The sequence below is a fragment of the Anas platyrhynchos genome, chromosome 3 (assembly GCF_047663525.1).
Source record: "Anas platyrhynchos isolate ZD024472 breed Pekin duck chromosome 3, IASCAAS_PekinDuck_T2T, whole genome shotgun sequence".
Classification (NCBI taxonomy): Eukaryota; Metazoa; Chordata; class Aves; order Anseriformes; family Anatidae; genus Anas; species Anas platyrhynchos.
Window position 1 is genome coordinate 2,946,308 of NC_092589.1, and position 19,564 is coordinate 2,965,871.

At 39.8% G+C, this 19,564-nt stretch overlaps 1 protein-coding gene and 1 long non-coding RNA gene across 5 annotated transcripts in view; one reads left to right on the plus strand and one right to left on the minus strand.

The window, feature by feature from the left end:
* CFAP61 (cilia and flagella associated protein 61) overlaps nucleotides 1–19,564 on the plus strand; it is a 103,445-nt gene that overhangs the window by 54,774 nt on the left and 29,107 nt on the right. For all 4 annotated transcript variants that reach the window (XM_038176766.2, XM_072035186.1, XM_072035187.1 and 1 more), the window contains 3 exons: nucleotides 9,455–9,553; nucleotides 12,221–12,389; nucleotides 13,690–13,864. In XM_038176766.2, coding sequence (XP_038032694.2) covers nucleotides 9,455–9,553; nucleotides 12,221–12,389; nucleotides 13,690–13,864 — 443 coding nt within the window. The remainder of the gene's footprint in view (nucleotides 1–9,454; nucleotides 9,554–12,220; nucleotides 12,390–13,689; nucleotides 13,865–19,564) is intronic.
* LOC140002070 (uncharacterized) lies at nucleotides 17,237–19,539 on the minus strand. The gene is made up of 2 exons (XR_011807915.1): nucleotides 18,851–19,539; nucleotides 17,237–18,769 (listed from the first exon to the last, which is right to left on the minus strand). It is a non-coding gene; the product is annotated as an uncharacterized lncRNA (long non-coding RNA).

Sequence of the window (19,564 nt, forward strand, 5' to 3'; positions counted from 1 at the left end):
TACTTGTTTTAGAGAGCTTTCAGTTTTAAGTAAGATTATTTCAACTTCACGTACTTGTCCTTTAAACATACGCAAATACTTGTCTCAGACCAAACTGTTCTTTTGCACTTTCAACTTGTATTTGCAGATTTTATTTTGTTAATATTTATATGTCGGTAGTTGTAACTTCTTTTTGTATATTTAAAGTGATCCCGGAAATAGTAGGTTTCTCATAAAAGGCCTGTTTCAAAATTGATGTTACTCAGAAGAATTTTTACAGAATTATATTTATCAGGCCTTACCTGGTGAACCAAGTGTGCCATCGGTGTGGCTGTTTCAGCAGCTCTCAACAGAGCTCGGTAACCTGACTACCCAGAGCAGCTCCGGCAGCAATCTGGTCAGTGCAGTTCAAAGCAAATAAAGAAGCATTGCAAGTGCAAACACCACATTTAGGCTTTTCAGTTCCTTGCTGAAATGATAGAGTAGCTGTACTTTCTGTTCTGTTCATAGTTATTTTTCTTTGTTTTGAAGTTTGTTTCCCAGAACTGCTGCAGAGGTGTTGTAAGGATCGAGTTCTTCAAACCAGTCTGTAACCTGCCTTTGGATTGGTTTGGAAGCAAAGTAAACTTCTCAGACTAGTAAAATGGAGAAATAATTAGTTGGCTGATGGTTATGTTGTGATTCTGCCCTCTAGCGATTGATGTAGATTAGATTCCTGTTGGTCTATATTTACTCTAGCATGCAGTGTAAGGGTTGTGGCAAACAAACATCACAAATCACAATACAAATGAGAGGGTAGTTTCTTTTTTCTTTTTCTTTTTCTTTTTCTTTTTTTTGAATGTGTGATGAGCTGAAATTTTAAATTTTCTGGATTGCTGTAACTCTTGTCCAGATCCCAGGAAGGAGAAGAGCGTGAATGCAGCTTACATTGCAATGAGAGTTGGGTGTCCATAAGATATATTCATGAGATGGTGAATCTTTACCATATGCCCTGTAATCTGGATTCCCTGAGTGAAGATTGGCTAGGTTCGATGGAGCTCCTCAGTGCTGTATTTTGGTTGCTTCCAGTACCCAAGCACTATGCTGCCTTTCTGCGTGACCTGTAGCACACTGTGCTGTGCGGTTTGTTTCCCTGGGAGCTGCTAGCATCTTGGCATTAATCAGGCACAACGCTGGTTCCACATTAGCTGCAGGGCACAGGCTGTTTGGGAAGGATGCACTGTCGGGGAAGTGTCACATTGTCCGGGTAAAGAGATGGGCACTACATGGTGCATGGTGCTGTACCTCTCAGGGCTGCTTCTCTTTCCCGGATGCAATATCAGCAAGGCAGCTGTGCTCATCAGACTGCCAGGGCTGAGGGTGCTGTGAGGCCCAGATTCGCAGCTGCTACATGCAGATGTTTGAGATCAGGAATTTTGGCCCAGCTGAATCCTCTGCCAGCCATGCCCCCATCCTTCCCCGGCTGCCAGCTTTCTGCCAAGAGAATGTGGTGCTGGGGTGGTGCCTCGGAACATGCAACTTTTATGAGCATCTTCTCTTTCTGCATGCTCTTGCTATTAGGAGGATAAATATTGTTACAAATCTCAAGCTCATCAAATTCAAGAGGAACCCCACATCCGTGGGCTTTTCTAGGGTACATACTTTTTAATCTGTGTGAAAGCAGCATTGCCAAATCTGTTTCAACCACTATCAGAGTCAAAATTTTAATCTCCTTTGCCATAACATGCAATAATTTGTGGTAAATAGACAGCCATAAAAAAAAAAAAAAAGCAACTTAATTTTGACCTTGATAATTGTCCAATAATATTACAAATGTTCTGCTACTGTCCTGTCCTATTACGAGTTGGAATTTTCATTCTCTGTTATTCACTGAAACATTCACACAGAAGTAGACAAAACAGCAACCTCTCAGCCACTCTGTAGTTTTACTTCCCAGTTTGTGGTGCCTTTATTTGTGGAAAATGGTGATGTGACTTTGAATCTGCCAGGTGATTAGGTTTAAACAGCTAGAGACTGTAACTACCAGTGTCATCATGAGATATCCCTAATTTTCTGTCTAGAAAAATAATTGCCCTGTTTTGTGCTTTGAACAGTGTGAAATACTGAAACATTCGTGGAATGAAAATTGAAATTTTAGTTAGGAAATGCTATAGCAAAAGCAATGGCTAGTGGTACTTGGATTTGGTCAAATTCAAAGCCAACATACATTTGGGATGACAGTGCTAGTCTTGTAAACTTTGTAGGTAGGGGTGTTCCCACATAGGGATATGTATGCATCAGATTCAGATGTGTGTTTTGTATGGGTAATGGAAACAACTCTTCAGATTTTGTTCTGTTCCGTTGTATAGTAATTCATAGTATAAGGTCTTTACCATGCTTTTTTAATAAGCAAGATCCTGGAACTACAACGAATCTTGGGTGAATATTGTAGTTTTGTAAAGAGGTTTCTAAGAAACCTGTCATTGGGTTGTCTGACCAGTCAGAATATGGCTCATACTATGCTACAGAAATGCAATTTGTGTGGTAAATGTGTAAATAAGCAAGTACCTACGACTCAGACCCGTGTGCCCATTCAAAGCCTTGTATGTACCTTGCAAGTACTGGCAAGACACAGAGTCAGACAGTGGGAGAAGAGAGCTGAATGAGAGGTGGTTAAGGGACGGGGAAGAGCTTAATGGTAAAATTGCAAGGGTCAATATGGGTTGAGAAACAAAGTGTGGAAAAGAATTAGTCTAACAAAGGAGAAAAGCCTCAACTGAATTAGTTTAGAGTCACAGTCACTGGAGAAGAATGACGTGAAAAAAAGTATTGACATAGGTGAGGAAAGCAAAAAACAGTTGCTGGGAAATGAGAGGTGGATAGAAAGGGTAAAAGCAGTGACAGGAAAAGGGTAGCAGGGTTGTTTCAGAGAAATGAGTTATGATATGGACAGGAGTTTGACAGAAAATGGGAGAAGACATGTTTGGTAACATTCAGGGAGTAATCGAGATTAGGGGGTGATTTAAAGCTACCTAAAAAGGAAAAATTAAACAAAGAATTGAAAGTACAAAGTACAGAGAGAAAAACATAGTTTGTGCCATCGAGTACCAAGTTTGTAGAGAGAGACCCAGTGAAGGAGAGCAGGCAGCTGGGGACAGAGAAATACTCACAGCATCATGGAAGGCTGTTACTGAAGGGTCAAACTAAAATAGTTTAGTTTTTTGAAAGGATTCCTGCATAAGATGTCAGAAGTGGTGGTCATGTCTTCCACAGCCTGGACTTGTAGGCTGCTCTCCTTTGGAATTCAGCATCTGATACAATTAATCAGCAGTACAGCCAGTGGGAAGTTTCAGAAAAAACGCAGTACTTTATTAAAAAGTACCATTCCATCCAAATGTAAGTGTTTTTAAGGGCAAACATTTTCATATAAGGAGATAGTTACTGGGACATCACAAAATGTTTTGTTGGGGTTTCTTTTTTAAAATAAATTTAATCTTGAAATATTTAATAAATTAAAATCAGACCCAAACATTTTCCCCTTAATCTATGTTCTAAATAATATAAAGAGTATTTTCTGAAATTGAAATCGGTGGTGTATTTCACCAATGTTGTGGCCTGTCTTGGAACAGAAACAGTCATGTTCTGGGATGAAGAAGGTGTGAATTTTCCCACTGAAGTAATCAACTGACTTACCTATTGCCTAGGGCCAAAAGCGTTAGTCACATTAAATGTGAGCTACTGACAATCAGATTCACTTATTGTTTTAGTTTTGCTGTTGTTCTTCTTGACACATCTGTCACTGGTCTTTGGAGGAAGAATTATAAACAAGCAGGAAGAGGAAGAGTCTATAAACAAGCACAGTTCATAGAGCAAATGAATATGTGGAAAACCTCTTTCTTGACTCTTGCATTGAAAGGTGTCCCAGTAAAGACTTTATCGTTATCCCTTCTTTCCTTGAGCAAATTCATTCACAATCATCACACTTTTTTTTTAATGTTGATCCAATGGAGAAATGGCTTATCTTTGTTTACTTGTAATTAGAGATGGATGACTTGTAGATGGACATCTGTTGGTCAGCAGTTAAGCTAAAACCCTGTTCTGAGGTTTGTAATTGATGCACTCACTAAGGTTCTTGAGAACAGAGGCTTTTGGTAATTGTTGATGCAAACAATAAACCCTTTCTGCTTCGGTCACTGACTATCTTACCAAAAGTTTACTAACCAGGCAGTGTAAGATCAGCTGCAGAGCCTTCATAATACCAGGATGGCATCACATAGCACCACACAGGGAAACAGTTCTGCTGTGTTATTTTCACATAGCTTCATATCTGATTCTTCCTTGTCTGAGTTGAATGTAGCTGTTTGAAGTGTGGGAGGAAGAGGAAAGGTAGAGGTTTTTACAGCTCTGCCTGAGACAGCAATAGGCTTTGTCTGAGTAAACAAAAGCAATTTAGTATACTGCAGTGTGAAAATGCATTGCTCGTAAAGGTTGCTCCTAAAGTCTATAGTACTAAGCACCATATTCATCACTTAGTGAAAATATGCATATGTGGTGTTGTTTTTTTTTCACTATTATTAGCCACCTTTGCTAAGCTGAGCTTTTTTATTTGCAGTTTTGTATGGATCTGTAAAATGTGTTAGAAAATCTTTTCCTTTTGGAGATGTCTGTTCTTGAAGTCATGTCTTGATGACCTTGCTCTTGAAAAGTGTGGGGTGCTGAGCTTCCCCTTTTTCTTTTTTTTTTTTTTAAAAAAAAAAAAAAAAGGTTTGCATAAATTGTTGTATTATTTGTGTCAAGAAGAGGTTCTGCCTATACCTTCCTTGTGGGGTGAGACCTGTACCTGGACACGTGGACTTTCTTGTGCCCTAAACAGCAGGGTATTGCCTGCTGGGACTCGTTTTGCATCACCTCTCTCTCATTCAGGGCTCCTTCTTCCCCACAGAAGTCATAAGGTTCATTTTTTTGTTGCAGAGCAGTGGGGAAATTTCTCTAAATCAGAGTTTCATCAATTCAAGAAGTTCTCAACCTAATTATTGGTAGTGCTGAAAACAGACTGTTACCATTTTTAGAATTATCTAGAGCTGCTGTATTTAAGTGCACTGCTACATGAAAGTTGAGGATATAGTGTAATTATGACATTTTGGAATTTTGGAATACCAAATATGAAAGTTAAATTGTTCAACGATTATGCATACAGGAGATCAGTAAATGGAGCTACGTATTTTGGTAGTCATGTTGGTATTATCTTCTGTAATCCTTTCTTATTTTATTTTTTATGAGTGACTGGAAAACTTAAAAAAAAAAAAAGTGTGATGCTTAGTTTCAAATAAATTGAAACATATCGGTTCATGTAGACTATTTTGCTGCACTTTATTTGCTGTCACAAAAGTGATTTGACTCGTTATTTGTGATAATGAGGGATTAATGAATTAAATAATTCATTCAGACAACTTTTTCACCATCTAAACCTATGTTTTTGCACCACACATCCAAGAAGGAAAAGCATGGAGGCAAAAAATCCTGAGAAACTAGCCAGGAATATTTGAACAGATTTGCAGAAATACATAAATGACATACTAAAAATTTTGTTCATTTGTTCCTTTTATTTTGGTCACAATAAATTGGCAATCCAATTTAATTTCAAGGACGGGTGTTTAGACTTGCTTTTGTAGCTGTCCACTAGAACTGTGCAGTGAAACCCTACACCTTTTACTTATTTCCCTAGATACTCTAATCCCTCCCTGCTTCACCAGTATCTTTGTGCTGTTCTTCCCTTTGTATCCACAGCAACATGAATCCCGGCTGGAATTACTAGCTTCTGAAATGCAGGTGCACTTGTTTAATGTTGCATTGATTCGGGCTCTTAACTTGAAGACTTTTTCACCAAATGGGAACCTGTGCTTTTACCATGCTCCCTATTAGGCTTCGGCATATATTTTAGAAGCACGTAAGACATTCTCTCTTCTACCTGTTTCTCAGAGCCTTTGTTGTTTTCCCATTATTAAGAGCTTTTAGGCATCAGTAAGGAATCCCCAGCCATCATAAATAAACCATCTTTTTGTTAGTCTAGAAATAATAATGATATGTGGAGAAAAGGGTTGAACGATGTCAAGTGGTAACATGCCTGACAGTCGCTGTCCCAAATAGTTGAACCCATTACCTGCCTGTAACTCTGTGTGCCACTGCCTGACAGTAACCACAGCCAAGCACCTACAGGTTGCCTGTATTTTTCGGGCTCATATTTAAGTGCCTATATATAAATTTAAAATACTAAGCTGAGGCATACCAGCTGCACTTCTCAAATCAACCTTTATAATCTTCATGGCTAGTTTTTGCTTTTATTTTCATACTTAAAGATTCTGATAATTTTCATGAATGTCAGTTTGTGTTTAAACCCAATAATTTGATCCTTAGGTAATAAAGAATTTTACTTCCCTGTTTGCAAATATGACCATTATTTGCATGAAATTGACAGAGATAACTATTTATTGCCTGACTTTTTTTTTGAAGGCTCTGCAGCTGTCAAGTTTTCAGCACATCACAAGTGTCTAACCTTATGCCCCACTGGCTGGATCAGAATCATAGAATTAGAGAATCATCTAAGTTGGAAAAGACCTCTAAGATCATCTAGTCCAACCCTAATCCAACCAGAGCTCCTTGCTGCAGCAAATGTGGCAAGCGGCCGAAGTGCTAGGGGGAGGATTGTCTTCTACTGTGGAGGCTTTGCCACTCATCTCTTTGTGGAAGTCAGTTAAAAAAAAAATCTGTTCACCTTCCACCATCTGCTTCCAAACTGGGGAGGCTCCCTGCCATCCCATCTTCTCCGCTGTGCTCACCTCTAACCTCCAGTCTTCCACTGTCTGCTCAGACAATGCTTTACCTCACAGTTTGTGGTTGCAAACCTTGAGTTCTTCTTTGCAGAAGAAACACAATTCATGTCACCCACAGTTTGAGCCACAGTGTGGTTAGTGGCCACAGGGCTGCTTAACAGTGAGCCTTTCTCCAAACCGAGGTGCCCGTGGGGTGTCTGCCTCTTTCTGTTGTGTGACATCTCAGTGCCAAGGGACAAAGGACCAAAGCCAAGGAAGCCTGCAACTGTTCTTCACTCACTTATGGCAATTCCAAGTTGAGATCTGGGACCGGAAGGGTAGTATCAGGTACCACCCCCGGGTCTCTTCTGTTCTGCCTCTGACATCAGCACCTCCTTTTGATAGCTTCAATCCAATTTCCTTTGTGCATTGATTTTTTTTTTTTTAACATAAAATAGGAATCAAAGTTATTACTGATTTCATCATAGTATTTCAAAGAGTTGCTAATTAATGATTTGATGCCTACAAGATGAATGAATGGGAAATATGAATTAATATTTGGGGCGTATGGGAATGCCGTGGGAGTTCTGAGGTAGAAGTAAGTTGTTAGTAAATTGTACTGAGTGAGAGGTCTGAGCTGAAGCCTCACATTTGATGGGAGAGAACTTAACAAATACCATATGGACTAAATAGAGGTACAGCATCTGTAGAAGAAAATAGTATGTGATCAGATCAATAATGTGCACCATTGTGCAGCCATGCAAAACAGGTACATTATTGTTGCCTGGGGCCCTTATTCTACCATTTTTCTGATGCTTGCTTGCAGCATTTTCATCCTGACTATAGTTAATGTAATTTAAACCTAATGTTATTATAGCACCTGGATTTGGAGACATTGGCAAGCGGCCATTGGGCAAGTAGAGAGATGATTTCAGCTCTGAGTTGAAAAGAAACTTCGGTACTGGGAGGGCAGGCAGGATAGAAGAATGTCTGGGATGACTGTGTACTGTTGTAGCCTTTTTCCTCATAATTACATGTAAACTATGTGGCAAGCAGTTACACCATTTAGGTGTCTATAGTTTATTGCAATTACTCACATTTGCACCCAACTAGAAACATTCCATTAGCACAGATGGCATCCTGTACACTTTAAATTCAGTTCAATGTATTGGGATAACTGTCATTTACCACTTTATATCACTCAAACAGCATAATGTGGCCATAAATGAAGAGCAAATTCTATTTACACCCACTTCTGCAGAGTGACCTTAATTTAAATGAGAATCAGGCCCATAATCTGTATAAATATATGCACTCTGTTACATTAAGGTTATTTATTACATTGTGCTTGGCCTGAGTATGCATGGAGATTTACCATAGATAATCCATAATCCAGAATTAAACTATTAATACGCATTTTGAGAGTGGCAGCCATAACCTCAAAATTCCTTGGTTTAAGAATGACCTTTAACTTTGTTTGAATATATTTTTTAAATGTATGAATAACAAATTAACATCGGTTGATAAAAAACATTCTGATTCCTTTGTACCATTTGCATCAATCCATACTTAACTTACACAAAGCCTTGAAGATTAGAAGGCTTAATCACTCATAATATTTATTTGTTTTTAAATGTCAGATCACATTTAGTTCAACATACTGTCAGTCTTGTTCCCCTCCACCCTCTGGTGTTAATGAAACTACAGAAGTAAGTACTCTTCTTTTTCTGTACGAAGACACAATCTTAGCAAGATGACAAACCACGTTGTGCCTCGCCTGTGTAAAGGAGTTGTTTTCTGTATCCTCCTGCACATGGAATTGAAGTCTGTCTTGTTCCCCTGATATGGCCTCCTCCTTTCAGTAGACCTGGTGCAGGAAGCAGCCACATTTCTTGTTGTCAGGAATAATTTTTAACTTTCCTGCAGCCATGTCTCTGCTTATGGAAGGTGAGCTATGAACAGCAGTAGCTGTTCCCAGTTCTCCAACAGAACCACAGCTTCCTGTGTTTTCACATGTTGTGTGATGGTGTACTGGAAAGAGTGCATTACTCATGAAAATGACACAAAGAAGTACACTGCTCTGGACAAGACCTTGCATGTTTTAGAACCCTGCTTTAAGCATAATACATTGCAATGTTGCAGAGATTGACTTCCCTTGTAGCATGCACTCAACAAACGACATAAAAGTGATAAGAGTATTGCACAGTTTTTCACCAGGTGTCTAAATAACTGCAGATTTCCAGCATGATTTTTTTTTAGCGCTTCTTGACCTTTCTTCTGCTGGTACTGAAGCACATTCTTTGATCCACTCCTGTTAAGCAAAGTGCTTGAAATCAGTGAGACTCACCAGACTGTGTACGGGATTTCATTTTTCATTTTTTTTCCAGCCTTTGAGCAAGGACATGGTGGTCTTGCGATATCTACTGTAGTCATGGAAGTTAAGTCCTGCCAGAAAGTCTTAGGATCAGCGTTTCTAGTGACATCAGAGAATCTAAATATTTCTGTCAGGATTGCGACAACATTGTGCTACAGCTCAAACAAGAGCCATACGGATGGACTGGGGAAATCAGTTATCTGTCAATACAGCTTATAACTATATGTTAAAAAGCACTCACATTATAACTGTACCAAATGGAGCCTCAGAAAAATTACATTGGTTTAACTGTAGCATGTCTTTCTTTCCACAGTCCGCACCTGAAGTTTAACAATCTGACCTTGATTTCAATTCATGGCCTTCCAGGAAAAGACCTTCCAGCCTCCAAACACAGAAGATTTTTAATTAACAGGTTTGATTTAATATCTAAACTCTACCGTAGCTTCAAAGGAAAGCATAACACTTTGTAATTTTCTGTGAACTTGTGCTAAATTTTAAATAGGAACATAGGCAGGTGCTCTCAAAATAATGCAGTCTCTCTATAAAACATGCATTCACCTGTGAAATGCATTAAATATAACTGTTACTAGGGAAATAGCACAAAGCATTACTAAAGCAGTAACTTCAGGGTAGTGGTCCATCATATTATACCAGGACACTGCTCTGCTGTCCAAGACTTCTTAGATTGCTTAGATCTCCAGGCTAAGGATAGATGACAAAAGATGTATGTTTGATGTTTAAATATTGCTTAATTTAACTGCCATGAGTTTTGTTCCAAATAATGCTGACAACCTGGGAGGGAGCTGAGTATGCAGGGGAACATTGAAGATTAAGTTGACAGACTTGGAAGAACTGTGCTGCATCAGTCCTGCTGCATGTGAACTGCTTGTGTGTCAGTCATTGGCCTGTGTTTGGAAGTCTTGCTTCAGTCCCTTATACTCGCTGCCCCCTGGCTGGCAGAGCTATGATTCTGGTGCAGAATATCTCAAGGGAAGTCTGAAAGATGCTTGTGTCCAGTGAGTGGTCAAATATTTTCACAAGTTTTCTTGTTTGCCAATAAATAGAGTAGCTTCCAACTAGTAGGATAAAATTTGCCTCATTAAAATTGACAGTATAATTCTCACTTAAATTTAGTATATTTCTTTTAGGCATTTTATTTTCTATATTGGAGTAGTTGCTAGGAATCCACACTCCAGACAAGATCATGGTTGTTCTGGACATTGAGAAGTACGGTCATTTTGAGTATTTGGGGATGAACTTGGTATAATTTATGTGGATTTGACATGTGACATTTGGAACCAGCACATTGTTCTTACCAATTTTTTACTTAGAAAGCAGTAAAGCCCTAAAGAGGCAGCTCTTTAAATGACAAAACAACTCAATGTCTCCTTAAAACGGAAGTCTCTACAAAGCCATGGAAATGGTGTGATGTGGACATGTTTAAAACTAACTTACCATATTTGGAATTTTGCCCTGTGAAGAGCAAGAAATTTTTGATAACTAGTTACCAGAATTAATTTTTTACTGTAGAATGGGATGTTTTTAAGTACAAGTCTAGAAAATGAAGAGATTGTATACTCACGCAAATGCATGTACAGTTTTTCTGGAATATACTGTAAAAAAAAGACTTGTAATAACAAAATATCCACCCTGACGGAAAGTTGCTGTTCATGGCTGCCTCCCCAGAATTAGCTGTTAACATTTGAAAGCAGATTAAGAGTGAAAATTGAACTCTGCAGGGTACAATTTTTGAAAGCATCCCTGTGATTTTGGCGTGTCAGTCTCCCAGGAGCTGTGTACCTCAATTATAAAGGTGCTTTTGAAAAACCTAATCTCTTCTTGATGTCCATTTTATTTATAGATTTCTGCATGATTATAGTTTAGAATTGTCAGTGGTTTTCTTCCCTTATTTATTTCCTTCTGGTATTTGTGAATATAGAGGATGCAGAGCACCTCAGAAAGCCTGGACATTCTGTTCTAAAATTCTTCAGGTCATGAAAGCAACTTTGTTTGTTTCTCCTTTGGTTCTCTATTTGTTATTTTCATCATCCTCTAGGATAATTTGGGGAAATCACTAACAGCAATTAATGTGTACCAGTCAGCTCTGATGTTTTAGAATGTATATTCTGGTACTAGGAGTAAAATACTTTTCGGTGTTGAATCTCTGAGTTCATAGAATCATTAAGGGTGGAAAAGCCCTCCAAGATCATCTGGTCCAGTCTTCCCCCTACCACCAATATCACCCACTAAACCATGTCCCTGAGTTCTCTTAGTGAAGATAAGCATTTTTCACATCTGCACATTTCCCTCATAAACCTGTCAATTTTGTTTTCTTTTGGATAACCAGTATGATAATTTCTCCTTTATGCCTGTTAATATTCAGTTCATCTTGCAGAGGAATTCAGTTGCATCTTACAGACTTCTGAAAGTTTGTGGGTAGGGGTCATTTTAGGGAGTTTCCAACATCTTTCATTCTTGTATTTTGGAAAAGTTCATTTGGAAAAAGATCGCCAAGAAAAAAATGGATATCCCTGCCTTCCTCTTTCACCTCTGACAAGCATTTTCCTACCTTTCTACTTATTTTTAAACTTTTCAGACTAACACTTCGGTACAAAGGTGTTAAAATACCAGTGGTGCCATAACTGTATTTGCATCTCACCATATTTGCTATTGGTGAAGCTGAACACCAAATGAAGCACAAGTAAAAAAAAATAACATGAGAATCTAGAATAGGATAAAAAAATGGATTATTAAAATATTTTCTGTGCAGGTGCAAAGGTCTCCTCCTCACATCAAGCTGCAAATGAAAAGCAGAATAAAGCATTTATTTCTGACTTTGTTTTTAAATTATGTGGTTGTATGGCCTAGTGCTGGGAGGGATTATTCGGTTTTAGCAGAAAGTTGTCAATTTGTAACTGAGTATTTCATAATGACTAATCTTTTACTATAGGCTGCAGTAAACTTCACAGCAAGAAAACAGACTTGAACCACTAGGGGACTTTGGCTAACTCACCAGATGTCTAATTAATGCCTGCTGTCAGCTGCTGAAATGTCACTTACAGATATTTTTTCTTCACAGCCACTGTTTTAATGATGAAGATTATGCACAGATGTCACTTTGTTCCTGGGTTAACGTTGTGGTTGGTAAAATGACTGGCATAAATCGCACTGCCAAATATGTAGTTATTTCCAAGCAGAGAAAAGTACCATATGACTACCTTGTTCTCTGCACGGGACAGAAATACCAGGTAAGATTGTGTGCAGAAAGAAGGAAAAAAAAAAAAAAATAAAATAAAAAAACCACCACATTTTTTTACAGTGAAGAGCATTTCTGTGATTGTGATCAGCAAAGGAGTAGAGTACTCCATAGCAATTGTATAACCAGAAAGCAGCCCTACGGCATGGCAGGTTGTTCTGTTTCAGTGCAGCTATAGAGTTTGGAGTGGATAAGAGAGGGAGATTTACAAATTTTTCTACCAGTAATGTCACTACTCAGTACCAGATATTAAGCAAAGCTGTCAGTATTTTGCCACTGTGACCATTAAATCCACTGAAGAGTAGGCCCAAATGACATGTGGCCCCAGCCACAGGAGACTTAACTCCAGCTGGTTTAACACCGTTTGACCTAGTTTTGGCAATGGAGGGAATTCTTTATCAAATTAATTACTCAGTTCTCATGATGACCGTGCCTAGTGCTGTATGTTATTGTAGCACACGGTTGTGTTTCAAGTGAGATAAAATGCTTCAGGGAAGGTGACCTGTGGTATTCAGTGGAGTCTCACATCATTTATGTTGGGGGACACAATCCTGGGAAGTGAAGGCTCAAGAGTGAGAAGGGCCAGTTTTCCACCTGGGCGGCTTTGTTTTAGCCTTGGTGACAACTAAAGCAATTTTGCCATTCCCCTGGTTTACAGCAGCAGCACAGGTCTCAAAAGAGTGTATGTGTAAAATGAACTTGTGTGGGGTGGAACTGAGAGCTCTGTCTTGCTGCTGAATCAGACCTCTGTGTGCTAGATAGCTTCTTCCAGTTCTGTGTCATTAGTTTAACTGTGATTGCACTATTGACTATGAGATGGGTATGGGGTGTGCTCCATGAAACCTCTGCATTACATGGAGTACAACGTGTGCAACAGATTTGTGGAGCAAGAAAAACCCATTTTTTCTGTAATCTCTTCGGAGTTGAGACACACTTCAAATGACAATCTATGTTCACTATTCATCAGGGATAAAACAGAAGTTAAAGTATGGTCTGAATGACTTTAAGTGCTCCTAGAAAAAGATATTTGGAGGCAACTCTAATTTGAAATATAAGTTGTGGGAAATAACTACACTGCAGGGGAAAGAAAAATAAGAAAGCAAGAAGAAACTCAGGTTTTATCTGTCTTCAAGAAGACAGATATTCTTACTTCTAAGCTCTATAAAATAAAAAAGGAAGGAATTGTTTTTATCATATGGTTTTTGTTTTATTACATAGAGCTGATTTTAAAAAATCTTTCGTAGCAGTACTCCAAGATTTATGCCATATATTCATTCATTCATTTGTTCCAGGTCCTGTCTCCTACTGGAGCAGATATCACTAAACTCCCAACGAATAGAGATGTCCTAAGTGAATGGCCACAGAGATACACAGGGAAAGTCCCTTCCAATCATTTTAATCTCAATGACGATCAGGACTGTTTACAGGCATTGCACTGGCTGGAAGAAAACATTGTCAACTCAGAAGGTAGGGGTCTTGGTAAACACACACACATTTGCAGAAATGTTTTCTGGGCTTATTGTTTCCTTAAGTCCATGGTGTGATTGGTGCCTGATTAATTCTAGCAAAGTGTTTCATCTGCTGTGCTTTGTTTTCCAGATGAACTTAAAATTTGTTGTCATTTTTGATACCCAGCATATTTAGCTAGAAAAAAAAAAAAAAGAAAAAAAAAAGTTTGGGATAGATTAATTATCTATAATTATTATATAAAACAAAATGAATCCCAAATGCAAAGCTAGTTGGAGTCATTAATTAGACAACTAAATAATAATTTAATTAGTGAGTGTGTTTTTATGTTGTATAGAAAAATACCTAGATTCGAGGCATAACGTGTCATCTGTGTTCTGTTCAATCAGTTACAGATTTACACATAGAACTGCAGGCTCCCTGTATTTAATTTTATCCCTTTACATCACACATTTGTGCAGGTTTTTGTCCATCATACCTGTATTTCCCGAGCCTGCTCATGTTTGTGTTCTTCATATATTCACTGAATGTGCATACTATAGAAAACACCTGGTATCGTTCAGGCTTCTGAGTTAAACTCTTTCAACTGCAGAAAAAGAGATCAAACAGTGAATGAGCTCACATGTCATCTCTTCTTTGTGCCAGATCTGAGTCAGGGCAGAGTTCAGAGCAGGAAAGCTGTCTTTGTAGAAAGTTCCTGTCAATTGAATGCAACAATAATTTCCTAAAAATGTAGTTGAACTGGCTTACTTGGTAGAGAGTAGAATAATGAAAATTGATACTTATTTGTTATGGTCTGCTAAGTTTGTGTCTTGCTTGGCAGACCTTTAAGGAAGTTCTCAAGATACTGGAGGTTTCTTTATCATCCTCCAAGTCTGGCTGTGGTCAGGTCAGAAGACAATAAACGTGGTGATGTCTCAGTTCACATTTTCCTCAAACAGCTTTCTGGCCTCAGGAATGTAAATGGTGCAATCTGTATGGTTTTGCCTAGTGTCCAGCTGACATGCACAGCTGCATTTGCATAAACAGATGAGGTGGTTGCTTCTCCCTATTTGTTACTGCTCATCTTTCATGTAAATCTGTGCATGCCCAGTCCTGGAATGTGCTCCAAAACATCTGAGCAGAAATGCATCTGAGAAGGAGCCAGTGTCCAGGATGCAAGGCACCCAGAACTGTTCCTCAGGCACAAGGGCAGTCTTACTACACCTCATCTTTTTTGGGACCAACGCACCTTTATTACTACTAAGTTAATATTAATAATTTCAGTATTGCTGCTGGCTTTTCCTGTTGTGTAAAGATGGATATATTAATTAGGCTCTATCATGTCTTCAGCCGTAAGCTAAATTTATGGATTCTGCTGTGTCGAGGCGCGTTTTCCTGCCAGAGGGTTCCTGGAAGCACACGGCAGGGTCCTGTGGGACTGAGCCCTGGGCTAGGGCTGGGACCAGGAGCAACACCCCCAGAGCTGGGGCAGCTGGCACAGGGGGCTTGGAGCATGGGTCTGTGCTCAGCTGCCCCAGCTCCATGGAGGGCTGAGGAGGAAAAGCTCTGGACAGGAGAGGGAATGAATATACCTCCAAGACCACTCGTAGTTCTGGAGCTTTTTTTGAAGGGAAGTGTTAATCACTGAACTTCACTGTGTGAGTCTTATTAGCCTAATTGGGTGAAAACTTCATTTGGTAGCACTGATTTTGAGAATGGCTTTTAATTAAGAGTTAAAGTAGAGGCTTTAAACTGCCTTTTTTTTTCCCTGTGCAAATGCTGGGTACCACTTCATTCTGGTTGAAACCAGCGGGTGCTTTTTTACCAAAGTTAAGCAGAGCAGGATCAACCTGGTAGCAGGTTGGCAGGAGGAATCACACGTGTGCTGAGCAGCAGGAGATGTTGGAGGACCCGTGGGACAAGCAGTGAGCCACATCCTTTGCTGCTCCACAGTTGCCCGCTCCTGGGCCAGCAACTCGGAAAGGGATGACTGCTGCCTGGGGCCCGGAGCAGAGCAAGCACCAGCCCCTAGCCCTGGTGCTTCAGCTTCTCTGATGAAACCCAGCCACCTAGTGCATGTAACCTATTACAACTGTAATTGTAACTAATTGAAATTCATCTCCTATTAGCACTGCACTTTCCATGAAAATAAAAAGTAGGATGGGAGTAAAGTAAGGAACAAAACCGTTTTAATGGCCCAAAATGGAGCAATTATTTTTTCTCTTTACCTAAACATAGTTTACTGCTTTATTAAAAGCATGTTTGTAGGAATACTACCATATTAAAATTCCAGTGCCTGAATCACCAACCAGAGACACTGATGCTTTAGCTAATACAGGTTTTCTTCTTTAGCTTTTGCAAACTAAAAAGAGTCAGGTCATGCTGGGGTCACTGAAATCTTGTACTTCCACTTGTGGAAAATGAATGAGCCTGCTCTGCAGCAGAACACTGACATTTGAGTAATAAATAATAAAACTACTCTAGCCGTCTTTTTTTATGGCTGCTTTTTTTCCATAGAAGATTATTATGTTTACTCACAGATAGATACATTTTCATGTAGTTAAATAATAAAAGCATCCTGAGGAATTGCTATCTGTCCAGTGAACATAATTTCAGTCCATAATGAATATCGGTAGTTCCTTGACTACTAGCATTGTAATCTAAAAAGCTACTAATATTGTAATAAGCAGAAACTGTAAATTGTTGATTTACAAGAGGTCAGTAAAGGAGCATTGCTTTCCTTAATCTAATGTAGTTGTATTAAATATTACCATATAAAACAGAATTTTAATTTTCCTTGAGAAATGCGGGGCTGGAATCTGATCTTGTATATACAGAAATGCCAACATGTAATGCAATCACTGAACTCCCCCGCTGAAGAGGCTGGTTCCACCAAATGGTGAAGATCTCTCTGCTGCCCAGACTTTCATGCCTTAGAGTCAGAATGACATTTTGCTAGCCTGCACCTTAGGTAAGCACTTCTCATTCCCTGTTGCCACTGAGAAGGGAATTCTCAGTCTGTCCTACAAGAGCTGTGCCATTTTGCAAGGGTTACCTGAAGGCGGAGCAGATTGGAGAGCCTGGTGATGCTTTCTTTTCTGACAGAGAGAGCAGGGAGCAGAGGAGCAGTTTTCAGGCCTTGCTCAGATGAGTACTTAGTGCTTTATATTACACTGACCTTAGATAAAGCACACTAATGCTCCAACGTATCCAGGTCTGCCTCCCCCCTTGCCAGGAGGGCTGCGAGTCCATATTCTGCTCACACAGAACTTGCTACCTCCCGTCCTCACCTGTTTGCTCTTGTCTTTAACTGCGCAGTTTGAAGTGGTACAGCTTCAGTGGGCAAATGCTGCAGGATCCTACTGTTATAAATGAAGTATCAACTCAATCTGAATTTAGTAATATTTATAAAAGAAATATTAATTAAAAGTTTAAAAGGCATGTAAACAGTGCTCGGTGTGCAGGGAGTCTACGCTCCAACAACACGCGCACACGAACATCAAACATTCTAAATATACAGAACATTGCTTTACATACGAAACCCGAGTACGCCTATACGTATGTACAATCAGGAAAGGTAAAAGTCCTTTAAGTTCCATGACGTACTAAACTTGAGTACACCTAAACATATGTAAAATCAGAAAAGGTAACAAACAATTCTTTAAATTTCTCCATTTTCCATTCCTTTTCTTGATTACAAACAAGTCTCCGGTTTCCATTCCTTTTGAGCAATATGTCTCGCTTTAAGTTGTCAAGCAACTCGGTCTTCAGGCCTTATGTATCCCGTTCTTCCCGGATCAAGGAAAAGCACATCCATCTCCTTTTCAAGGCCAATGAGGCCTGGGTCAAAAGGCACGTCCAGGTCAACAGGGGGGGTAACAGCAAAAGCCTTCGATGGCTGTAGCAGCAGAGGGGCCCATGGCGTAGCAGTCGGATCAGTAAAGGAGCCCGCAGCTCCCTCACTGTCTGGCAAGCCACACGTTTCTGACTGTGGTCCCACACGGCTCTTTAAGGCCTCAGAGACTGCTTTCCAGGTGCCAAGCAATTCCACAGCAACCTTGTCATTTTTAGTTGCAGAGTCCCACACCTTGACCTCAGTTTGGTCCCGTATTTCAGGCCCATAAAATGTCCAATTGTTAATAAGGAGAACAAGCTGTAAGGCTACCAGGACAGTCTTTGTTCCTAAGGACGTATGATTCTCCATAATGCGCAGCTGCTTAGCAGTGAGGGGCAGTTGTGTGCGCGGCTCCGCTTCTCTCAGCTCGAGCTTCTCTCCAGCTCCAGTGCGCCCATTTCCAGCGACTTTCTGTACGAGCTTCTCTGAGCAGTTTGCTGAGTTTGGCCGAACCTGTCTTCATGAGGCAATCAAAGTGCCTGTTCCCGTCCTGGTCTCCATTCTGCCAGCCTGTTCCTCTTCACTCCTTTTTCCTGCTTCTTTATTGATCATAACTTCATCACATCGTGTGACCTTTTTTTTTTTTTCTTCTTCTTTTTTATCTTGAGGGCAGGCTCCCCTCTTACACCCTTCTCCCCACAGCAGTTCTTTTCCAAGCAACTTTTCATTGGTCAAACAACTTTGAATGTAACAACAGCAAACACCCAGAAACTTCCCTGCCTTAATGGCTGGAGAACAAGAAACCAGAGACTGCATGGAGTCTCCTGAATCACCCTTCTTTGTTCCCTCTAAACTCTTTTATATTCCTGATGGCCTCATCGTTAAGAGTCTAATGTTATCTCAACCATGGGGCTTTCCAACCCCCATGGCCACATTCCCAAATCTCCCCCTTCTTTTTTAATATCAACCATTTTCTCGATGCAAATTACCACTCCATATATAACACTACCAAACAGTCTGTGGCTTTGGAGCAAAAGGCATTCCCTCAAATGGTGGGAAGTGTAGGTCTGAATCAGAGCTCCCTTTGCCTGTGGGGAAAAATGGAGCTGGTTGAAATAGTGGCAATGCACTGTGAAAAGAGCAATGATATCCAAAGGCTGCTTTCATACCGGTCACAAGCGTCTGCCTTGAACGTGCTGTTTTCGCATCAGTGTGCAGTTCTGGGCGGTCTGATTCGCAGCACAGCATCAGGGTGGTGGGTCTGGGGCCTCCGAGCAGTCACCTGCACAGAGCAGTGGGGGCTGCATCCGCAGGGGCCTCTCCGCTGTCTGGAGATGGAGGCTTGGCAGGAGGAAGCCACAGAGCTGGTGACTTCCTGTACTGCACAACGGCTGGTTTTCTCTATGTTGGTCTTTTCTAGTTTGTCTGTGTTTTTCTGCATGATGCGTTTAATTTGCTCCTGTTCCCCATGTCCCTCCAGTAAGTGCTTTGACTAAGCAAAACTGAGCAAAATTGAGGAGAGAAAGGAGAACAAAATAAAAATGGGTGTTTTTTTTTTTTTTTTTTTTTTTTTTTTTTTTTTTTTTTTTGTTGTTGTTGTTGTTGTTGTTCCCAAAGGATTTTCAATCAAAATAATTTCAAATTATGGGGTCAAAATGAATGTCATACTTCTGTGTTAAGTACTTGCCTACTTTGTGGGATGTTTTGTACAGATTCTTCACTAAATTATCTTAGCTACTGTTGCTAGGTAACATTGTTTGCTTCATAGCATCAGAGAAATAAGAGGGTCAAAGAGAGCAATTTCATGTTATTATCATCTGAGTTACACTAATAAGGTTTTCATTGTACATCTTAGAAATTTGCCCCCCTTTTCTTTCCCCCTT